We start from the raw sequence: 21,155 nt of genomic DNA, 5'->3' as shown, positions 1-21,155 counted from the left end.
CACATGGGAGGTCCGCAGTTCAAACCCCGGGCCTCCTTGACCTGTGTGGAGCTGGTCCATGCGCAGTGCTGATGCGTGCAAGGAGCGCCGTGCCACACAGGGGAGCCCTGTGCCACGCAGGGGAGCCCCATGCCATGCAGGGGTGTCCCCGCACAGGGGTGTCCCCGCGTAGGGGAGCCCCACACGGAGTGCACCCGGAAAGGAGAGCTGCCGCAGCAAATAGACACAGAGAACAGACAACCGGGGGCGGGGAAGGGGAGAGAAATAACATAAAATAAATTAAAAAAAAAAAGAAAAAGAAAAAGGGTGGGGATGGGATAGCGAGGCGAATCCCGTGGGGTTTGAGGAATGGGGTAACATACTCTAGTAATTACCGCCTCACTCCTTTGTGGGGTGGGGGCAGGGGGAGAACATTTCGTTGAGCTAGTCAAGTGGAAATATCTCCCCCCCTTTCTGGGAAACTGAGGGAACCTCAGAGCAGCTCGGGGAGGAGAATTTATCAGTAGAATGGCACAGCTGAAGTCTCTTTCTGATGGAGAGTGGGAAATACTCAGAACTCTAGGAGAGACCAGAGCTGGAGCTGACGCAGGACAGTGGCTCCCTCCTGGCCCCGGCCGGCGTGGGGCCCCTGGGAGCCCGCTGGGGGCCGGGACACGAGGCGGCTGGGGCCTGACTGGTCAGCTTTTCCAGCCACATGACATCACTCAACATGGCGTGGATACAGGCCGCCAGGAGGAAAACCTGGACATGTGAATTGTGCTGTTCCCAGCAGGCCCTAGTCAGAACCAGCACCTCCCCGGCGCAGGGGCCGCCGGCCTGCACTGGGCAGCAGCTTGGCCCGCTGCCCCCTGCCCTCCTCCGGGGTCCCCTGACCGCTGCACTGGGCGAGCCGATTGGCTGCTTCTCTGACATCCCTTTTTTTTTTTTTCTTAATTCTGGAAATAAATTTATTTTCAAATACGATATTTTACCCTATTTCGTACCACCTACAAGCTTTTGTCAAATGCCCTGTATTGTGCTTCGGCATCCTCTAGATGCATGCTTTTAAAAAAAATTAAATTGTCTTTTTTATAAGGTACCTAGATCACAAAAAATATAAGAGGTTCCCATATACCCCCCACCCCACTCCTCCCACGTCAACAGCCTCTTTCATCATCGTGGCACATTCATTGCATTTGGGGAACACATTGTGGAGCACTGCTGCACCGCATGGATTATAGTTTACGTTATACTTCACACTCTCCCCCGTCCACTCAGTGGGTAATGGCAGGATGTATAATGTCCAGCATCTGTCCCTGCAGTGTCATTCAGGACAACTCCAAGTCCTGAAAATGCCCCCACATCACACCTCTTCTTCCTACTCCCTGCCCTGAGCAGCTCCCTTCTTAGGGGCTTCTCTTCAGGAGTGCTTGGGTATGATTAGAAACTGCCAGTCAGGCTCAGGGCTCCCAAATGGACTGTGGCCGTGAGACCCTCCCTCGGGCAGGTTTTCACACCACCAGGGTCCTTGGGGCCATCTCCTAGAGGACGGGGCCTGATGTGGACCTGACTTTTTTTTTTTTTTTGACATACCAGGTCTGGGATTGAACCCGGGACCTTGTATGTGGGAAGCTGGTGCTCAACCACTGAGCCACATCGGCTCCCCTGGTTGGTTTTCTCATTGGTTGACTTGTTGTTTGTTTTTTCTGGAGGCATCAGGACTGAACCTGGGACCTCCCGTGTGGGAGGCGGGCGCTCAACCGCCTGCCCCACATCCGCTCCCAAGCTGACTTCTTCCTTTTGGATGATTGAAAATGTCAGAATAAATTTTACATCAAGGAGAAGCCCTGCTCAGGAAGCTTGAGAGGAAATGGTTCCAAAACGATTGCATTTGGTGAATTGGATAATTCGGTCTGTGATTGCTGACTTTAACGTTTTAGAAACATTGGCTGGGTAAATGTGTACCCGTCCACGCACACCTGCGAGCAGAGAGCAGGTGCCTTGCCTTCAGCTGAGTCTGTACTGATTGTGAACCGTTTCTCCCTTGCCTTGAGGCGGGAGAGGGTTATTTTGGGTCCCCTGTTCTGCAGTGAGATGAGACTTCAGAGGATAGAAGCACACAGCAGAGCACCTGGACACACAGAGAGTTGGTTTCCTTCCCATTTCCTGTCTTCATTTGGCTTCTCTCAGAAGCCGACCTGGAGGCAAGAATTCCCGCACACGGTTTAGGAGGTGATCTCAGGAAGTACTGGCGGGGAGGTGAGCCAGGAAGGGGAGGCGGCCAAATGAAGGCTGTGCTGTCTAGCAGCTGAGCTCAGGGGCCGTGGGGACCTCTGGAATCAGTGTGGAATGGGCCTCCGAGTTCCCTGCTGAGGGGGAGGGACCTGGGGAGCTGCTCTGGGGTCTTTGGTTCCCTGTCCCTCTGCACATGGGCAGGGCCCCCAGGGAAAGCCTTCAGTAGAAGGGACACAGGTGCACAGCTGCACCTGGGCTGGAGCGCAGAGAGAGGTGGCCAGAGCCAGGAGGACATGTGTGGGCAGGTCACCGCAGCTGTGTCTTCCTGTGTCTGTTTCCACCCAGCGGCTCTGAGCTCTGCTGGCTCGTCTCGGGCCAGATGGGCCAAGCCTCTGGTGTCCCCATGGCCACCTTCTGATGGGAGGACAGCCGTAGCACTCCCACCTGGGAGCAGGGTAGGGCTGGAGCCGCACAGACACACTGCCCCGTGTTGCTCTGGCCACCCAGGGCCACTGGCTCTTCTTCCGGCGCTGCTCGTTGATTTTGCTCAACAGAACTCGGGGTGCCTTGCTCTTACGGTATTCCCAGAACTTGTCTGTATCACCCTTTCTGCCTGGGTGGTTGGTGCCCAGGTAGGTGTGGTCATTGCCTGGTCAATCAGCCAGCGTTCAGTTCGAGTCGTTTCATGAGAGCCTTTGGTCAGGTAATGTGGAAAATGCACCAAAAACCAATGTGATTGGAACAGCCTGGCACCCGAGTTCCAGATTTGCCTCCACAGCGGACGGCTGTCTTGCCGGGAGTGAGCCTTGCTCCATGCTGGGGTCTCACAGTTCCTTCATCTAGAAAAATGAGTTTGGGGCTCGACGGTCCCTGGGACTGCTTTAAAGCTTGGGCGTCCTGCGAGTCTCCCCATCGGAGTGGGTGTGCAACGCCGTGCTTTCTGGGTGGAAGCACTTTCCCACATGCTCACTTTTTTTCTCGATATCTCCTGGGCTTGTCCAGGTCTTGGGCTTCTCCTGGTGACTCAGGTTTCCCTTGGAGATGAGCTGTTTGTCCTCATAAACAAGTTGAACCAGCCTCGCCCTTGCTGACCAGGCATCTGCCAGAGAAGCATGGCAAGAGCCCTCCGGTGGCAGAGGTCCAGGAAAGCCATTAGATGCCCCGAAAATATGCCCTGGGCAGTGACACCGTGCCTCCATGTCCTGCTCCTCTCTCTTTGTTCATACCTCCCCTGGTAGTTGATCCCTTTGATGTTATTAAAAGGCAGAGCCGCCCTGCTGCCCGGGCTTCACTCAGATGTCAGCAGGTGCAGGGCTGCTTTTTACGGGCGCAAGGGCCCAGGCTTCTAAGAGGCTGGTGTGTGGGGATGGGCTGGGGTACGGTCACCTGCTTTCCCATTGCTCAGCAAACTCATCTGGTGGTTTTAGTGAAGGAAGTTCCCTGTTTGGTCACTTTTAAAATGCCGTCTTCCCCTGAATCCACAAGGCATTTAAGAACGGAAGAACGGAGGGACTGGCCTCTGAAATGGGGTTCCACAGAAAAGCAGTGAAATAGATCTGTTAATGCTAAAGCCCTATTTCTATAATAAAACACATGGTTGTGCATTTCCTAACAGACTCTGAAATAAGGGAGGAGACTCTGAAATAAAGGAGGAGAAACCTTTTGGGTTTATCCAAGGAACCAATGCATTCCGTATGGTGACCCCCTTTTTAAAAATGTTTTAGAAAGTCCTACGTTGTGTCTCAGTACCTGCTACCAGCTGGCGTTATACCTCAGGTGCAGGTAAGGAGAGTTTCTTTCAGGAGTGGACCTCAGTGCAGGCCCCACTGTGGTCATAGTTCTCTTGAAAGTGGTGGCACCACAAAATGTTCCACCACCACATTCAGCTACCTAGGAGTAAACTCAACCTCAGCCTTCGTGTGAGTTTTCTTGAGTGCATGCTCCGCAAGGGCAGTGGCTATGGCCTGTGTTGACTGCTGGTGCATCTCTTTGCCTGCACCAGTGCCTGGTACGTAGTGGTGCTCAGTCAACCGTGAGGGTGCACGGACCAGTAGATGTCGTGGTTATAAAGCATGACTCAGCATCTCTGAGACACTCTCTCATGGTGCTCACTCCCTTGTGTTGGACATCCATCACGTTGCTTTATAGGAGTCAATATTATACGGGGTGTAGATGAGCTCAGCAGCTTCTAGTAATATTCTGTAGGCTCACCAGGCTATCTTCTTTTCAGAGCACCATCCTGTGCTGGGTACAGCTAGTTGTGGGCATGTGTACTGGTGCCTCAGTTGATGTTGATAAACTATGAGGTTTAATATCGGACCAAGGAGAGCCATGAACTGTGGCACACAGAGTGACCCCAGAAGGCAGGTGGCATCTTGCTTCTCTCTGGATTCCATAAGCACGCTGGCCACCCTGCTTCTGTCTGAGAAGGTCCTGACGGGAGGCTGCAGTGGAGGGTCAGGTACTGTGTGAGAGGTGGGTGTGGTGCTGTGAGTGGAGGACAAGCTGCTCCAAGGTGTGTGTCTTTGCTGACCATGTGACCTTCTGTTTATTATTGGCAGGCCTGAACTACGTTCTGACGGCTGATGTGGCCAAGAAGGAGAAGGGTCAGCTGCCCAGGGTCTACTTTGTGCTGCTGGGAGAGACCGTGGGCCACGTCGCAGAGAAGCTGCAGCTGGCCCACATGGAGGAGACGTGCCATCACTACGTGGCCCACGTGAAGGTCAGTCGTTGCTTCTCGTTGTCAAACTTGGATTCCTGCAGAGGTTCTTTGGAGCTGGTGGGAACTCCTTTTATTGTGCACGACTTATCCTTTGACTTCCAAAATTTTACTGGGCAAGGAGAAGACTCTCCTTTTCTTCTTTTAAATTCGGAGTCTGACGGCCCTTTTCTTTGTCTGATAGAGCTGGTCTCAGCCTCTGCGGGGCATTATGGTGGGACAGGAGCCCAGTGGAGGTCTCTGGTCTTTTCTTGTTCTTTGGCAAGTTTTTCATCCTTTCCCCTCCCTGAGGCTCAGGACTTTGCTCAGAGAGCCCCAGAAGCACATCCTCCGGGTCTGTAGGGATGCTGGATCACACTGGGTCTGATGCCTTCTCATCGGTCTATTACACGTTAGCTCATGGTCACGGTGAAAGCATCTCAAAAGCGGTTGGACTAGATTTTTCTCCCTTGATTGCTTTCCATTTATTTTTGGAGTTCATTTTTTGGCCCTTTATCCCTCTCCCTCTACGTAAACTTCCAAATGTTTTTCTCCTCTTGAGATTGTTTGTTAAATATACTTGGCTGCTAATTCAGGAGGCCAGGCTTTGATCGGCCACAGAATGACCTCCGTGGGGGGCAGTGCTGTGGGGGCAGGAATCCTGGCAGTGCCTGAGGCTGCAGGGACGGTCACCCCGATCCACGGGCAGAACCTGGCAGCCCGGGAGGTGGAGGGTCCCCTGTGTGTCAGGCCAGGCGGTCCGTGTGCGCTGTGAGTCAGGCAGATCGGCGCGTATCAGCTGGGCGCGCGCCACTCTGCATCTCCCTGCCCGCATCTCTAGCGCGGATGCAGTACCACGTCCCTTGGACGGTGGTGGTAAGGATTCAGCAGGACAGGATGGGACATACTTAGAGGCTCTCACGGGGTCTGACACATGGCAGCTGCTCAGCACTATGACTGTGAAGTCGGGCTGTGCGTAGTGCCAGTACCCCAGCCTTGTTGACTCACGCAAACGGCAGTTTCATACGGTTCAGCCTAATAGTATCAGCCACCGGGTTGCGGGCCGATAGGCAAAGTAGTCCACAGATGGGAGAGGACGTACCCGTCTGTTTTGTTCGTACCAGAGTAGAAGAATAACAGCTGCCCCTGGAAGCTTCTGGGCCGTATATAGCGAAATGCACGGTGCATCCACAGGCACTTGGCCTGGCCCCGAGCCCGGGAATCAATGCCCCCGAGATGGTTTTCCTGGGACCGGGCAGCCTTCTGCCCGGCAGGCACGTGCCTGGGCCTGCCCAGAGCAGCTGTCCCCAGGCCCCAGGCGAAGGCCATTTATAAAGCGGTTAATGCCCCTGCTAAGCCGACCAGCCACCCATCCCTCTCGGTTTCAGATTCCGCGGGCGCGTGGGTGCCCTTGGGGCGTGCCAGGCTGCTCAGGACAGGCTCCCGTCCCAACACCTGCAGGCCTCTCGGTGCCTGTGCTTGGTCATTCTGGCCTTGCTGGGGACAGCTCATCTTCCCCCGGCCTGTTCCACAGGTGCTTTCCTTCGGGGCTCGCCGCCCTTTCTCCTCGGCCACCTGGGGCCCCATGGATCCTGCAGCCTGTGCACAGGGCACAGAGGGGGTGGCGGCAAGGTGCAGGCCAGACGCGGGGCTCTCTCTAAGTGGCCTTGAGGGTCGGCTGGAGAAGAGCAGGTCTGCACAAGGGGTCAGTCCTGCTGTTTCCCAGCAGGGAGGGCCATCAGATAAAATACAGCACGCCTGTTTAAACCTGAACGTCAGATGAGCCGTATCCTTTTTTAGGATAAGTATATCCTAGATATTGCACAGGATATACTTATACTAGAAAATTCATTGTTGATCTGAAATGCAGATTTACCTGGGTATTCTGTATTTTATCTGAAATGCAGATGTACCTGGGCTTTCTGTACTTTATCTGCCGACTCTACTGATAGCCCTCCACATCATGTGTCCATTTGATCAAAACGGGGCTGAGAAGAAGATTGAGATTGAGATGGTGGTCACAAGCGTTTGGAGGCTCAGGAGCACAGAGGGAGCCTAGAACGGCCCCGTGATTGTTTCAGCCGTTTTACGGAGAGCAAGAGAGCAGGCCTGCGTTAGTGATCTTGGGCCTGGCGCGATCTGGATGTGGTTATTGCTTGGCCATTTTCTCGTGCAAGGAGCTGGAAGCGGTGGGCGCCGTCAGGGAAACCCATGGCTCTGAGGCAAGGCCCCATCAAGCATCGCTCAAGGTGGCTGACAACTTTTTGGCCGGGAGGAAGTATTTTCCCTACCAGTTTCTTTTCTGGGCCGTTCTCAGAGGACCCGCGCCGGCGAGCGGGAATGCTGGTGGGCTGGCTGGCAGCGGCGGGGCCAGCGGCTTATCCAGTTGTGGGAAAACAGCTGTGGAGGCGGTGGCTCATGTCGGGGCAAGGTCGGTGCGTTTTGGGGAAGGGGGGGCAGGTAGCAGGCCGCCTCCGCAAGCAGGGCCTGGAGCTGCGGGTCAAGGCTATGAAAGCGCCACGCAGCCTCTCCTGCAGCTGGAACTTTCTAGCAGGCCGTCTCCCTGCTCCCTAGACAAGTCAAGGAAGATAAATAAAAGCTTTCTGGCTTATCGCGCGCCATATGGCTAGCAGACGATGAGGCGAGCGGTAAGGGGCTGAGTGTGTTTTGATTAAGCTATCTTGAGGTATTTTTTTTTCTTTTTAAGCCCATTCCAATCCTTTTTAAAAAAATTTTTCCTTTTCCCTAGAAGTTTTCATTCCATATATGGTGATACATGTCTGTATCGTAGAAGACTTCTTGGCTTAGCACCTGCCTCCAAGGCTGAATATATTGGACCCATCTTTGCTCCTGGGTGGCCCTGGGGTGGCCTCAGGAGGAACAGAATTTTAGGATAAGCTGCATCCTACTGGGGGAGCCAGCTACACTCTCAGTCATCGATACGGTCAGGTGGAACTGAGGCAATTCCAGGAGCCCATGCCCCATCGGAGTCTACCTGCCCAGCTCACCTGCCCACCCCCCTAAACCAGCCCTGCCTGGGGCATGGACCCCCTTCTACGAGGCACATGGGCTGGAGACCCATAGCGGATCCCCGCGGTCAAAGGTGAAAGCATGGGTGCCTTCCCAGGGCCTCAAGGCTCTCAGGGACTTGGCCTCAGTTTACCTTTCTAGCCTCGCCTTCGACCACCGCATCACCTGGGCCCCAGGATCTTGTCAGGGTGAACTGCCCCCAGCCCCCCCTTTTTAACCTCTCCCCTTTGCATCGGGAACGAGCCTCTCCATGCCTCCGTTCTTGTGCTCCATCGGCATTTCTGGCGCGTCACTCACCCGTGGCCTGCTCTGCCTTCTGTCTGTGCACAACCACATGCCACCCGGGCGATTCTTGCCGTGTTTTGTCATAATGACGCATCTCTTGCGATATTTGAGTTCATATTGTTCTGTCGACCAACCAGCTTTATGCTTCAAATGAGATAATTTGAAACAGAAACTGCAGATACCCTGCTGCAGGCATAAAGCCAGCGCTGGCGTGCTAAAAGCAGAAAGTTGAAGACACAACAATGTCATTGAATTCTAGATGGATTTCGTTGTTGGCCACAGTCTCCGAAGAGGCGGCCCCCTCCCGCTGCATGGTACAAAGGGAAATTATCGAATGCTGGGCTAGTGCTAGAGACGTGCGGGCCCCACACTGCACTGAAACCTCCTCCCTGATGCGATCAGAAGGGCTGGGAAATCACTTCTTAAAGATGTCGCGCCCTGCTATGAGCCGGGCCAGCGTGCCACTGAAAACCGCCTTGGGAGTTCCGTGGGGGAATCGTGGGGCGCGCTCTGCTTCGGTGGCACGTGCCTCCCCCACCTTGCCTGCCGCAGGCTTGTCTGTCCTTCAGGGCTCGGCCAGCCGACAGGTGTAGGATGTCCTGGGTGCTGGTCATTGTCCTGGGGATGCCACCATCCATGTGCTCTTTCTGTTTACTTAGAGGTAATTCCGTGGTGCCCAATTGCTGCTTTGGGGGTCATCGGCACAGCATAAATGCTCGTCGGGCCACACCTCGTTGGAGGGGCTGGGCGTGTGGCTGGCGCGTGGGGGCACGGAAAGCGTCTCACCTGGGTGGCGTTGGACCTGCCGATGGGGAGTGATGGTGTGACTGACGGGAAGGAGGGTTCTGGACGCGTGGCCTGCCCTGAAGTGTGGGACGAGGGTGGTGTCAGTGCGCCGTTGCTTTCCGCCTTCCCTGGGTCCACCTGGTGCTCACTGTGCCCCCTCCTCAAATGCTGCCCAAGCACCTGGAGAAAGCAAGCCCTGCGTGAGAACAGGTGCATGGTGGACAAACGGGCAGTCTCTTCCAGGGCCAGGAAACCAGGGGGACCGTTCTGTGTTTGTTTTTTCATTTAATACATTGTCTTTATTGAAAACAACTTTCAGTAGTTGGGGTTGTAGCTGGGATCCCCCAAAATTCGAGGCCACGTTGTTACACCTGCGTAAGGCTCCCTGCCCCCCTATAAGTGGACATTTTTGCTTTCTAAGACAAATGGTCTCGTAATTTTGACTCCCAGGAGATAATAGCTGGTGCATACTTCCATATGGGTAGAGTCTTTAAAATGAGGTAATATCACAGTTTTCCCCTTTGACAGACCTTGGCGGACCATAGCATTTCCACGTGCAACCTAGTGAAAATATCCATCACAACTAAACTACCAGAGATGGAAATAACGTTGCATCCTGATCCCCTCATTCTCCACGCCAGGCAGGCCTTCTCTGAGTCACAAATCTTTGGGCTCAGATCTGTCCGCTCTCCTCTGGGAGGAAACCCCTTTCGCAGGCAGTGGCGGCACGTTGGAGCCTTCTTTCACAGCGGCAGGCCTCGTCTAGATTTGATCCCCCATGGCTTGACTACCCTGCTGTGCTTTCTCAGGTGCCTCCTTCACTGCTGCGCTGGGTGTCAGCAAAAACCTAAGCCACCCCAGGGCGCCAGACCTAGCTCACCAATAGCCGCGGAGGCATGCACTCTTGGCCCTGAGCATACCACCTGCTTAGCACTCGTCAGGCCTCGTGCTCTCAAGTTGGAAGTGACCATGGGGACGGGTTTGAGCTAATACAGGGACCAGGGATAAGCCCAGGCAAGACCAAGGCTGGGGGTCATTTGTTCCATGAGGGCCAGGGACCCCTCCAGAGGCCTTCAGATGACCTTCGTTGAGCAGAGCTGCTTGGCAGACCCGTCGGGAGCTCCCAATAGCCAGGAGTCAAGTAAAAAAAGAAAAGAGCCCATGCTAGACGAGAGAAGGTAAAAGTTCTTGGCTTCTCAGAGTAGCTAATATTCGTGAGATTTTTCATTTACTCCTAAGGGGCTTTCAGGGGAGCCTGAATCTTCGGTTACTGCTGCCCTTGGCTGCTTCTGAGGGCAGACCCGCACCCGGGCTGGCGGGGGCAGCCCATCCCCTGGCCACCAGGTCTGCTCGGCCACCAGGCCTGGACTCTGCCCACTGGCTTTAGTTCTCTCTATTTCACAGCCAGCAAAATGCCTGGGGACAGCAGCGTCAGTCTCACCATCTGCGCTAAGTTTTCATCACAGTTGGGGCCACCAGATGCCCGTGTTCACAAGCATTTGTTTAAGCTTGAGAAGCTGATAGTTTAGGTGGGAAGATTTAGATGGAGCAAGAACTCTGTGTGAGGAGGAGGAGAAAAGAAACGAGTGACACCTCTCTCTTTTTTTTAAATTAATTAATTTCTCTCCCCTTCCCCCCTGCCCCGGTTGTCTGTTCTCTGTGTCTCTTTGCTGCGTCTTCTTCTTTGTCCGCTTCTGTTGTTGTCAGCGGCACAGATATCTGTGTTTCTTTTTGTTGCGTCATCTTGCTGAGTCAGCTCTCCGTGTGTGCGGCGCCATTCCTGGGCAGGCTGCACTTTCTTTCGCGCTGGGCGGCTCTCCTTATGGGGTGCACTCCTTGCGCGTGGGGCCCAGGTTTCCTGAAGGTCCGCTGGGAATCAGCCCCCCACTCAGTCTTTCATCCGTCATCCCCACAAACCCTGGAAAAGGTCCTTAAGTCAGTTTTAGATGATCCAGCCTAAAGCAAGGAGGCCCAGCCCCTGGGAACCTTACTGCAGAGTGCTTTTACCTCTCTGGAGATGTTTTCTGCCTATTTTATTAAAGGAAAAAAACATTATTTTGGTCAATATATTAAGGTCACATTTTCTTCTCAGTTTGAGAGAGGTATATTTTCAGTAGGCATTTGTGGTTAGGGGTAAAAAAAAAAAAAGCCTGAAGTGGTTAGGGGTAAAAATATTATGAAAATAAGGGACAAAAATTGATTTTGACTTGACACTTTTTTACAAGTAGACTTCTCTATTTTGCTATAATGAGAAGTTTACATATGTATATCTTTTTTATAATAAAATAGTTCTATTCTGAAACTTGTAAAAGCTTCAACTTTGTAAAAAAGTTACAAGAATAGTCAAAGAAATCCCATATACCCTTTACCCAGCTTCAAGTGTTAACAATTTATCACTCCACTTTGTCATTCTCGTTCTATCTATTCCTATTTTTTTTTTACTATTTGAGAGTAAGTTGCAAACCCCTACTCCTTTACCCGTAAATGTGTCAGTCAGTGTGTATTTTCTAAGAAAAAAGACATTCCTTTACATGCTTGTAGCACAATTATTGAAATCAGGAAATCAGGAAATTAAATGAACTAATCTACATACCTTTTTCAAATTTCACCAGTTGCCCTAATAATGTCCTGCATAGCAAAAGAAAACCATGTGCTGCACTCAGTTATCATGTCTCTTTAGTCTCCTTTAGTCTGGAACAGTTGCTCCACTTTGTCTTTCATGACCTTGACTTTTTTTTCTTAAGATTTATTTTTATTTATTTCTCCCCCGCCCCCCCAATTGTCTGCTCTCTGTGTCCATTTGCTGTGTGTTCTTCTGTGTCCACTTGCATTCTTGTCAGCGGCACCGGGAATCCCTTTTTGTTGTGTCATCTTGTTGCGTCAGCTCTCTGTGTGTGCGGCACCATTCTTGGGCAGGCTGTGCTTTTTTCACGTGGGGCAACTCTCTTTGCGGGGTGCACTTCTTGCATGTGGGGCTCCCCTATGCAGGGGAAACTCAGGTGTGGCACGGCACTCCTTGCGCACATCAGTCCTGTGCGTGGGTCAGCTACACATGGGTCAAGGAGGCCCTGGGTTTGAACCCTGGACTCTCCATGTGGTAGGTGGATGCTCTTTCAGTTGAGCCAAATCCTCTTCCTGATGACCTTGACTTTTTGAAGAGGACGGGTCAGTCGTTTTATTGTGTGTCCCATAATTTGGGTCTGCTCATCATGATTAGATTCCTGATATACATTTTCTGCAGGAACACCAGACAACTGTTGTAACCTGTGTATTTAAAGACATAGATTCCAGCATCACTAAAGGGTATATGTATTTTTACTCCGACTATAACATACTTTTCCAAAGTCAGTTGCACTCTTCAAAAAGGGTCCTTCGGAAGTTGAGGGAGGTGATAGTAAGGGTAGGATGACTTGCTTCAGCTGCTCTCTTAGAGCAAAGCTCCAGGTCTTGGAAGGTACTAAGCTGCGTTGGTAATCGGGCTTTGGATGCCGTGGTGTCTGCAAGGAGTTCCCAGTTCTCACTGCAGTCTGAAAATAAAACACAATACCCTTGTCTTTCACAGAAGTATCAGTTAGGATTCCTTCAGCTGCCGGGAATCGAGCCCTGGCTACAGGAGCTCCAGCACATAGAGACCAATTTTTCTCACCTAATGAGATTTCTGAAGGAAGAAGTTGCTACTTTTGGCTCAGTGGCTCAAGGAACGTGATTCTCTTGGCCTTTGGTTCATTTGAGAGGCTGTATCGAGTGCCACAACCAGGAACGGACAAAGAGCCTTGCCCTCTGGGAGCGTGCATGCCAGTGGAAGGAGACAGGCGGTAGATAAAATAAAGAAGTAAATTGAGGCGGTTCAGAAGGTGGTGAGGGCTGTGGGAAAAAGGGGAAAAAACCGGGCAAGGTGACACAGACTGGGGACACAGGCTGGAGTCAGGGCGTCCTCACTGAGAAGGTGAGTCTTGAGCTAAGCCTTGAAGGAGGCGAGGAGTGAGCGAAGTAGGTCCCTGGAGGAAGCGTCTCCCGACAGGGCCCGGAAGCACTGGGAGGTGTTTGAGGAGGAGCAGAGAGGCCGGCGTGGCTGGACCAGGGTGAGGGGAGAGGGGAGGAGGGGAGGTCGGCGCCTGGTGGAGCGTGTGGAACAGGCCACGGGAGGCCTCACGGCCACGGGCAGGGCTTTGGCTTTTACCCGCAGTTCGAGGCGCTTAGGTGAGGGTTCTGGAAAGAGCAACGAGGTGGCTGACAGGCAACCTCTGGCTTCAGTGCTGATGCCGACCCTGAGAGGCAGGACACAAGCAGGGACGCGGTTAGAGGATTGCTACAGTGAGCCGGGAAAAGAAATTGGAGGAGCCGCCTGGGGCGGCAGCAGTAGAGAGGGGGAGATGTGGCCCAATTCTGCATGCACTTGAACGGTGGATCCCACAGGATTCCCCGAGGGATTGACTGCTCAGTGTGAGGGTAAGAGGTGACGCTAAGGTTTTCAGCCTGAGCACCTGGGAGGATGGAGGTGCCATCGTTACTGTCTTCACCTGAACTGGGGAAGTCTGCAGTGGAGCAGGCTTAAGTTTGTTTTTAGACATTTTAGATAGGGCCTACTAAGCGTTATAGTAGAGATGTGTATATATGTGTCTATAGCTTGAGTAGGAGTAGGAGTCTGGGCTGGGGATATAAATTTGGGAGTCATTAGCAGGCAGATTGTATGTAAAGCTATGAGATTTGATGAGATCACCAAGGCTAATAAGGGAGACAGAGAAGTGAGGGATCAAAGAGTGAGCTTTGGGGCACTCTAACACTGGAAGGCACCCTTTCCTCATGGTCCCAAGGTGGCTGCTGAGTTCCAGCCCTTGTGTCTGTTTTCCATATAGGAAGAAGGAGGTGGGCAAAAGGGCTTCTGCCACCTGATGTATACCTTTTTAAAGACTTTCCAGAAGTCCTGCCCAGTGACTTCTACTTACACCTCATTGATCACCCATCTCTTAAGGGAGGTGGGGAGATGTCACTGTTTTAGCTGGATGTGTTTCCTGCCCTCATAGCAGTGCTGTCCAATAGAAGTTTCTGGGATGATGGAAATGTTCCGTGTCTACACTGCCCAACAGGGTGGCCACTGATCACCTGGGACTACTGAATATTTGTACTATAGTTGGTGTCACTAAGGAGTTGGATTTTTACTTAATTTAACTTAAACAGTAATAGCCGCATGTGGTTACTGACTACTGTATTGGGCAGTGGTGATATTCAAGCTTGATTATCATAGAAGACGGAGGGATGAGCATTGGGTAGGCAGCTTGCAGCTTCTGCCACAGTAGAGCACAGAGCTTCACAGTGCATTGTTCTCACAAATCAAGCCTCACAAGTCAAGTGGAAACCTAAGGATTAACAATTCCGTGGAGGTCCAGTGGACCGTTTCTCCTTGCACTTAGGTACAGCACCATAAGCCGATTCAAACCCTGGTTTCAAGAGTACCGCGGTACTTTGTCTCTCTGCCTGAGGTTCTTTTAGACCTTTCCCACACAGATCCCTCTATCCACATATATTGAACCCTCGGGCTATCTACAGGGAAGGGAAAACCGTAAGAGAACAGAGAAAGTGGGTGGTGGACCTTGCGTTGACGATTCAAAGGATGTCACAATCTCATAGCTGATGTTTGCTATTTTCTTGTCTGTGGCATTGAAAAACATATAGAAGATGGCAGTGTCGCGGCTGGAGGCGGGATTGCTGGCTAAAGGGCAGGGCATGTGAAGGTTCGAGATGTGTCCTGGAATTGCCTTTTGGTATTCCTAGCGAGTCGGGGTAGAGAGATTTCCTCTTCCGGCTCAGCCGGCGTGCAGACGCTGCGTTGAAGTCCTTCCTCCTTTAGGAAGGCCTGGCCTGGGATGGCTGACCCAGGACCCGGTTTCTCTGCGGTCCGCCACGTGACCTCCAGTCAGTCGCTTCTCCTTTATCGTTGCACTTCAGTTTCCCCAGCTGAAAACGGAAGGACAACGAAAGTAGGGGTTCAGGAAATATTGAGCCTTTTTTCCCCTCTCCTCTACCCCTGAACTCTCTTACTCTACTTAACTGTCTCAGTGTTTGAATGGATCAAGAATGCATTTCATAGGTGTTTGGGGGATTTTCTTTTTTTAATGGTTAGAAGCAAATCGTGGAAAGAAAATAGCAAGTATGGAGCAAATAAGAAATATGTGTGGGGAAAAAAAAGGACCGATGGTTCTGCGCAGGCCTTGCTCAGGCGACGCCTTCCTTCTCCGCCCGGGATGCAGCGAGCCGTGAGCCTCTCGGTCACCGTCACAGCCAGCGTCCAGGGCTCCTCGAACTGGGCGTGCACACGTCACCCGGCTCTGATTCAGCAGGTCCGGGGCGGGCCCGGGAGTCTGCATTTCTCATAACCTCCCAGGGGATGCCGGTGCTAATGGGCCAAGGCTCGTGCTCGGTGACACGAGGACCGAGGGGGAATTGGGACCGCAAGTGGCAGGTGAGGAAATGAGGAGCAAAGACCGTCAGCTGGCAGGTGGCCCCGGGGCCCGAGGGACGAGCCGCCTCTCCCCTCGCGTGGACGGCGGAAGAGCTTTCCGCTGTGACCTCGCCTGGCTCCCGGGCCCACCCAGATGCTTGTTAATAACGTTGTGCCCCGAAAGCAGAGGTTCCAGGGGTCCGTGAGCTTGCACTGAAATTCAAAAGAGCGTTTTTCTTGCGGGGACGTGTTGGTGCGGGCGTGATGTGTTTATTAAATCACACACAGGACTTCATGAGGGGTACGTGGTCTTCACCTGGACAGGCAAAGGGTCCCTGGAACTAGGAAGGCTAACCCCTGCCCTGCAGCGAGGAGTGGGAGGGCAGGCTGGGCTGCCCTTTCTTCTGCGTTCACTGCCTGGTGCTTGGGGGCTGCTACCAGCAGTCACTTGCTGAGCACTTCTTCTGCAGTTCCCTCTACGTCCCTTGAGAGTTTGGGCTCCGTCAGGTCAGAACTCAGTTTCCCTTCCCTAGAGACTAGGACCCTCTCGAAGTCTAAACTCTGATTAAGCAGAAACGTTTTCAGTGGTTTTCCTTCTCCTTTCCTTCTGCTCTCTCAGAGCAAACAGAGAGCGAGAAGCTGCTCCTTCCTGCGTTGGTGGGAAAATGGTCACGTTTTCTTCCTTGGCAGTTCACGGTGGGGGACCAGCCTCCAAGAGACCCCCAGTTTCAAGGGTGGGGAATTCGATGATTACGGCGGATGGCGGGAGGCCTGGGAGGCCCACAGGGCGAGGAAAACCGCCCTTTCTGGGCCGCTGCTACAGGGGGCTGCTCGCAAGACGAATCCGGCACGTGGCATTGGAGCTGGGATAAGGGCGGATCCAAGGAGCAGCGACCCAGAGGCATTCCAGATCGGTGGGACGGGATGGCGGGAAGCGCCTTCATTTTCCAAATGTGTTAGGGCTGTGTGGGACGCAGGGGAAACCACGATGAAAGAGAAGGGAAGTAGTAGCATAACAACAGCCATCATTAATTGAGCGTTTAGTACGCACTAAGGGTTTGACGTGCATTTTTTCATTGAATCCTTGTAAGAACTCAATGATATATATATATATAATTATATGGTCTTTTAAAAAATTTTTTTATTCCAGGCTGACAGTAGTTTTGTTCGTATCTCTCTCTCAAAAAGTCTGTTGGTTTAGCGTGCAGGAAGCAGGGGTCCAAGTCATCAGACAGTAAGACTTTCCACAACTCTTTTCAACATAACTGCATCTTTTTTTTTAAATTTATTTTATTTATTTCTCTCCCCTCCCCCCCACCCCGGTTGTCTGTTCTCTGTGTGTCTGTTTGCTGTGTCTTCTTTGTCCGCTTCTGTTGTTGTCAGCGGCACGGGAATCTGTGTCTCTTTTTATTGCGTCATCTTGCTGTATCAGCTCTCTGTGTGTGCGGCGCCATTCCTGGGCAGGCTGCACTTTCTTTCACGCTGGGCGGCTCTCCTTACAGGGTGCACTCCTTGCGTGTGGGGCTCCCCTACTCCAGGACACCCCTGCATGGCACGGCACTCCTTGCGCGCATCAGCACTGCACGTGGGCCAGCTCCACACGGATCAAGGAGGCCTGGGGTTTGAACCGCGGACCTCCCATGTGGTAGACGGACGCCCTAACCACTGGGCCAAGTCTGCTTCCCTAATTATATAATTTATATAAAATATATACTACTTATATATTACATCATTTAGTAGTGTAGATATAATAAATATATGCTATAATGCATTATGATTGTATTACTACTTCGTGTATTAGGTAGTTATATACACTAGCTATATACTGTTCTGTTAATAACATTAATGTTATACATATACATGTACAAAATCCTCCTTACAGTGGAGGAATCTGAGACTTGAAGCATTTAAGAATTGGCAGTGGGTTGGCAGCAGTCTTGGGTTCGAGTCCCATCCAGCAACCTTGAGTAAATGATATGGCCTCAGCGTGATAGCCACCAGAGAGGAGGGCTGCCCCCCGAGGGGGAAGAAACCCTGGCTCTGGAGGGCCTGTTTCCAGACGAATCCGCCCTTGGTTTCCGTCGGTTCATTTGGAGAACGGGCAGGCACGGCGGTCCCCGCACGGGCGTCCAGATCTAAGGGGCTCGGTGGTGGTAAGCTCAGCCTGGGGTGTGAGCCTGGAGCCGGCAGAGCCCTGGGGAGCTGAGCTGTTTCCTTCTATTTGCTCTTTTTTTTTTAAAGATTTATTTATTTATTTAATTTCCCCCCCTCCCCCGGTTGTCTGCTCTCTGTGTCTATCCGCTGCGTCTTGTCTCCTTGTCCGCTTCTGTTGTCGTCAGCGGCACGGGAAGTGTGGGCAGCGCCATTCCTGGGCAGGCTGCTCTTTCTTTTCACGCTGGGCGGCTCTCCTCACGGGCACACTCCTTGCGCGTGGGGCTCCCCCACGCAGGGGACACCCCTGCGTGGCACGGCACTCCTTGCGCGCATCAGCACTGCGCATGGGCCAGCTCCACACGGGTCAGGGAGGCCCGGGGTTTGAACCACAGACCTCCCATATGGTAGACGGACACCCTAACCACTGGGCCAAAGTCCGTTTCCCTCTATTTGCTCTTGACGAGCAGACCCACTTCTTCCTGGTCTGTCTTTGTCCTCATCTGTTTAAAAAATAGAGGTCATTTAATCCTCCTTGGAGGACCTCAGAGTCTGGCTCATGCGTCCAGCCCTCCAGTGCGTGGTGAGTGCCGTTGGGTGCCAGGTTCTGTTGGGATGCAGGGGAAACCAAGATAAAAAAGACCTGGCCCTTGGAAAGTGGATGTGGCTCAAGCACTTGGGCGCCCGCCTACCACATGGGAGGTTCCAGGTTTGGTTCCCGGTGCCTCCTAGAGAAGATGAGCAGACGCCGTGAGCTGGCGTGGCGAGCTGACGCAACTGGATGACGCAACAAGGAGGCACAGCGAGGAAATACAATGAGAGACACAACAAGCAGGGAGCGGATGTGGCTCAAGTGATTGGGCACCTACCTCCCACATGGGAGGTCCCAGGTTCCGTTCCTGGTGCCGCCTTAAAAGAAGACAAGGAGACATAGAGAGCACACAGTGAACAGACACGGAGAGCAGACAGCGAGCACAAACGGGGCGGGGTGGGGGGAGAAGTAATAAATAAAATAAAAAAGGAAAGACAAAGCTATTTTAAAAAAAAAAAGACCTAGCCCTGCCCTGGAGAAGGTCCATCTGTTTCACACCTGCGTTTCGAGACCTTGGCGGGTTTTCAGTTTGCCCGTCCCACCCCACGCTTCTCTGCATGTACTTCCACACATGCTGCTGTCACAGCGACCACGTCTCCAGGCGTGCCTGCAGCTGCTGTGCCAGCACAGTTATTAATAGTGCCCCTGCACTCTCGAAGGGCTCCAGTGTGGGTGGTAAATGACACCGGTCACCGTGATTCCTGAGCACCCACTGTGAGCTGGGCACTGCGCTAAGCCTTGGGGACACCGAGATGAGTAACGCGCAGCCCCTGCCACCGAGGAGCTCTTGGTCTGCTGCAGAGTGTCCTGAACGCCATGTCTTGGCCCCACACCTTCCAGATGTGTTGTTTGTCTCTTGCTGCTTCCTTGCCTCCATCCTACCTGTTCAAAGTGTGCTTCTCACCCTAGACTCAGCGGAGAGGCTCCTCTCCCCAGATGATGCCCCCACCTGAGTCCTCTCCTCCTTCCCCCCTCTTGCCCCCACCCACCCACCCCAGGGTGGCTGTGGACCTTCAGGTCCCGTGGTCCCAGGAACTTGCACCTTCTGGCCTGCTTCTCCGCGGCGTGAGCTTCATTTGCTACTCTTGCTAACCGTTTCCCGGGACTGCTGTAACGAAGGAACACAAGCGCGTGGCTTGAAACAACAGAAACTTGTTGCCCCACAGTTCTGGAGGCTAGACGCCTGAAGTTCAGATGACAGCGGGGCCCTGCTCGCTCTAAAGACTCTGGTTGGGGCCCGTTCCTTGCCTTTTCCCAGTAGCTTCTGGTTTGTGGCAGACACTTCAGTGTCTGACTCCACCTTCCTGCGGCTGTCGTTCCTCTGAGTTTCTATCTTCCCCTGGCATCCTCCTCTTCTTATAAGAATACCAGTCAGATTGGCTTAGGACCCACCCTACTCCAGCAGGATCTTATCTTAACCGATGCCATCCGCAGTCATCCTATTTCTAATTAAAAGTTGCATTCTGAGGTCCTGGGGTTTAGGACTTCAACATATTTTTTGGTGTACATAATTCTACTGGTAACACTTGGGTACTTAGGTTTGGGATTTTGTGTTTTTTTTAATATTTCTTTATTTATTTCTCCCCCCCCTCCCAGTTGTCTGCTCTCTGTGTCCATTCACTGTGTGTTCCTCTGTGTCTGCTTGTATTCTCATTAGGCGGCTCTGGGAACCGATCCTGGGACCTTCTGGAGTGGGATAGAAACAGTCACTCTCTTGCGCACCTCAGCTCCCTGTTCTGCTACGTCTCCTTATTTTCTCTCCTCCTTGCCTCTTGTTCTGTCATCTTGCTGCGCCAGCTCTCCACATTGGCCGGCACTCCTGCGCGGGGCGGCTCTCCTGCGTGGGGCGGCACTCTCACCTGGCCCGGCACTCTGCGTGAGCCAGCTTGCCGCGCAGGCCAGCCTGCCCTCACCAGGAGGCCCTGGGCATTGAACCCGCGACCTCCTGGATGGTAGACGGGAGCCCGACTGCGTGAGCCACATCCGTTTCCCTTAGGTTTTGCTTTATTTCCCCTCTTAGGATGTAGGCCCCTTGAGGGCAGGGAGCCTGTGATGTTTGTTATCCTGGGCCTTGCCTTGCCTGGGATAGGACCCCACAAATTCCTGTCAGATGCTTCAGAAGGGTCCAGTGGTGTTTCTTCTTTACTGTCCGTGTCAAAGAATGAGTAAAGGGTTACTGGACTGAACTTGAAAGGAGAGATCTTTTTCCTGTGGTGATAAATGAGACTTCTCTGAACCTAGAAAGAATGTGGTGAGTGAGTCTGTTTGAACACACGCACGTTGGGGTCACGTGTGGAAAATAAGGGTTGGATTTCTGGATGCTCTCTCATTAGGTTTAAACCCAGTACAGGGAAAGTGGTCTGGGCCAGCGATACCCCAAAGGGGTGGTGAGAGGATAAAATGAGATATTGCTTGTAACGTGCTAAGCTTGGCACCCTGGGAAAGAGGTGAGAGACTTCTGTAAATTCGGTGAGCTGGAATTTCCAAGCCGGAGTCCTTGTAGGCTCCTTAGTCCTTTGTGATTTTGTTTTTGGTCTGTTTGATACTGAAGTAATGACCCAGCAGCTGGGGTTGTGGAATGTCACATACACTGTGGCCTGTGCCTCCCAGCTTACCTCACCAGCTGGGAGGGAATGAGGGAATGGTTTCAGAATACGGCTCTAGGCTGTTTCTTTAAGAAAACTGCCCAGAGCAGTCGCCTGTGTAGAAACTCTGCTCTGTGGCTCGCTGGGAGACAGCTGGCCTGGTGGCAAGAGACCCTTGATTTACAGCCAGGGGAGGCCACACCGAGCCCCCAGGCACGGGCAGCTCTTCTCCTTCTACTCAGGCTGGGAGGGGTCCCCACAGTGGAAAGTCTAGAGCAGCTCCATCAAGAGATAATCCAAGCCCTATATGCCATCGGGAAATTTCTAGTAGCCCCATCGAAAAGGTGAAAAGAAACAGGTAAAATTAACGTTAAC

The 21,155-nt window shown here is 52.6% G+C and overlaps 1 protein-coding gene across 2 annotated transcripts in view; it reads left to right on the top strand.

Moving 5' to 3' along the window:
- ITGA9 (integrin subunit alpha 9) overlaps positions 1-21,155 on the top strand; it is a 391,370-nt gene that overhangs the window by 94,682 nt on the left and 275,533 nt on the right. For both annotated transcript variants that reach the window (XM_058290624.1, XM_004471164.3), the window contains exon 15: positions 4,776-4,936. In XM_058290624.1, the coding sequence (XP_058146607.1) occupies positions 4,776-4,936 (161 nt within the window). The remainder of the gene's footprint in view (positions 1-4,775; positions 4,937-21,155) is intronic.

Source organism: Dasypus novemcinctus, chromosome 31, assembly GCF_030445035.2.
Source record: "Dasypus novemcinctus isolate mDasNov1 chromosome 31, mDasNov1.1.hap2, whole genome shotgun sequence".
In the NCBI taxonomy this organism is placed as follows: Eukaryota; Metazoa; Chordata; class Mammalia; order Cingulata; family Dasypodidae; genus Dasypus; species Dasypus novemcinctus.
The sequence above is the reverse complement of the archived record's forward strand: the minus strand, read 5'-3'. Positions and strand labels throughout refer to the sequence as shown.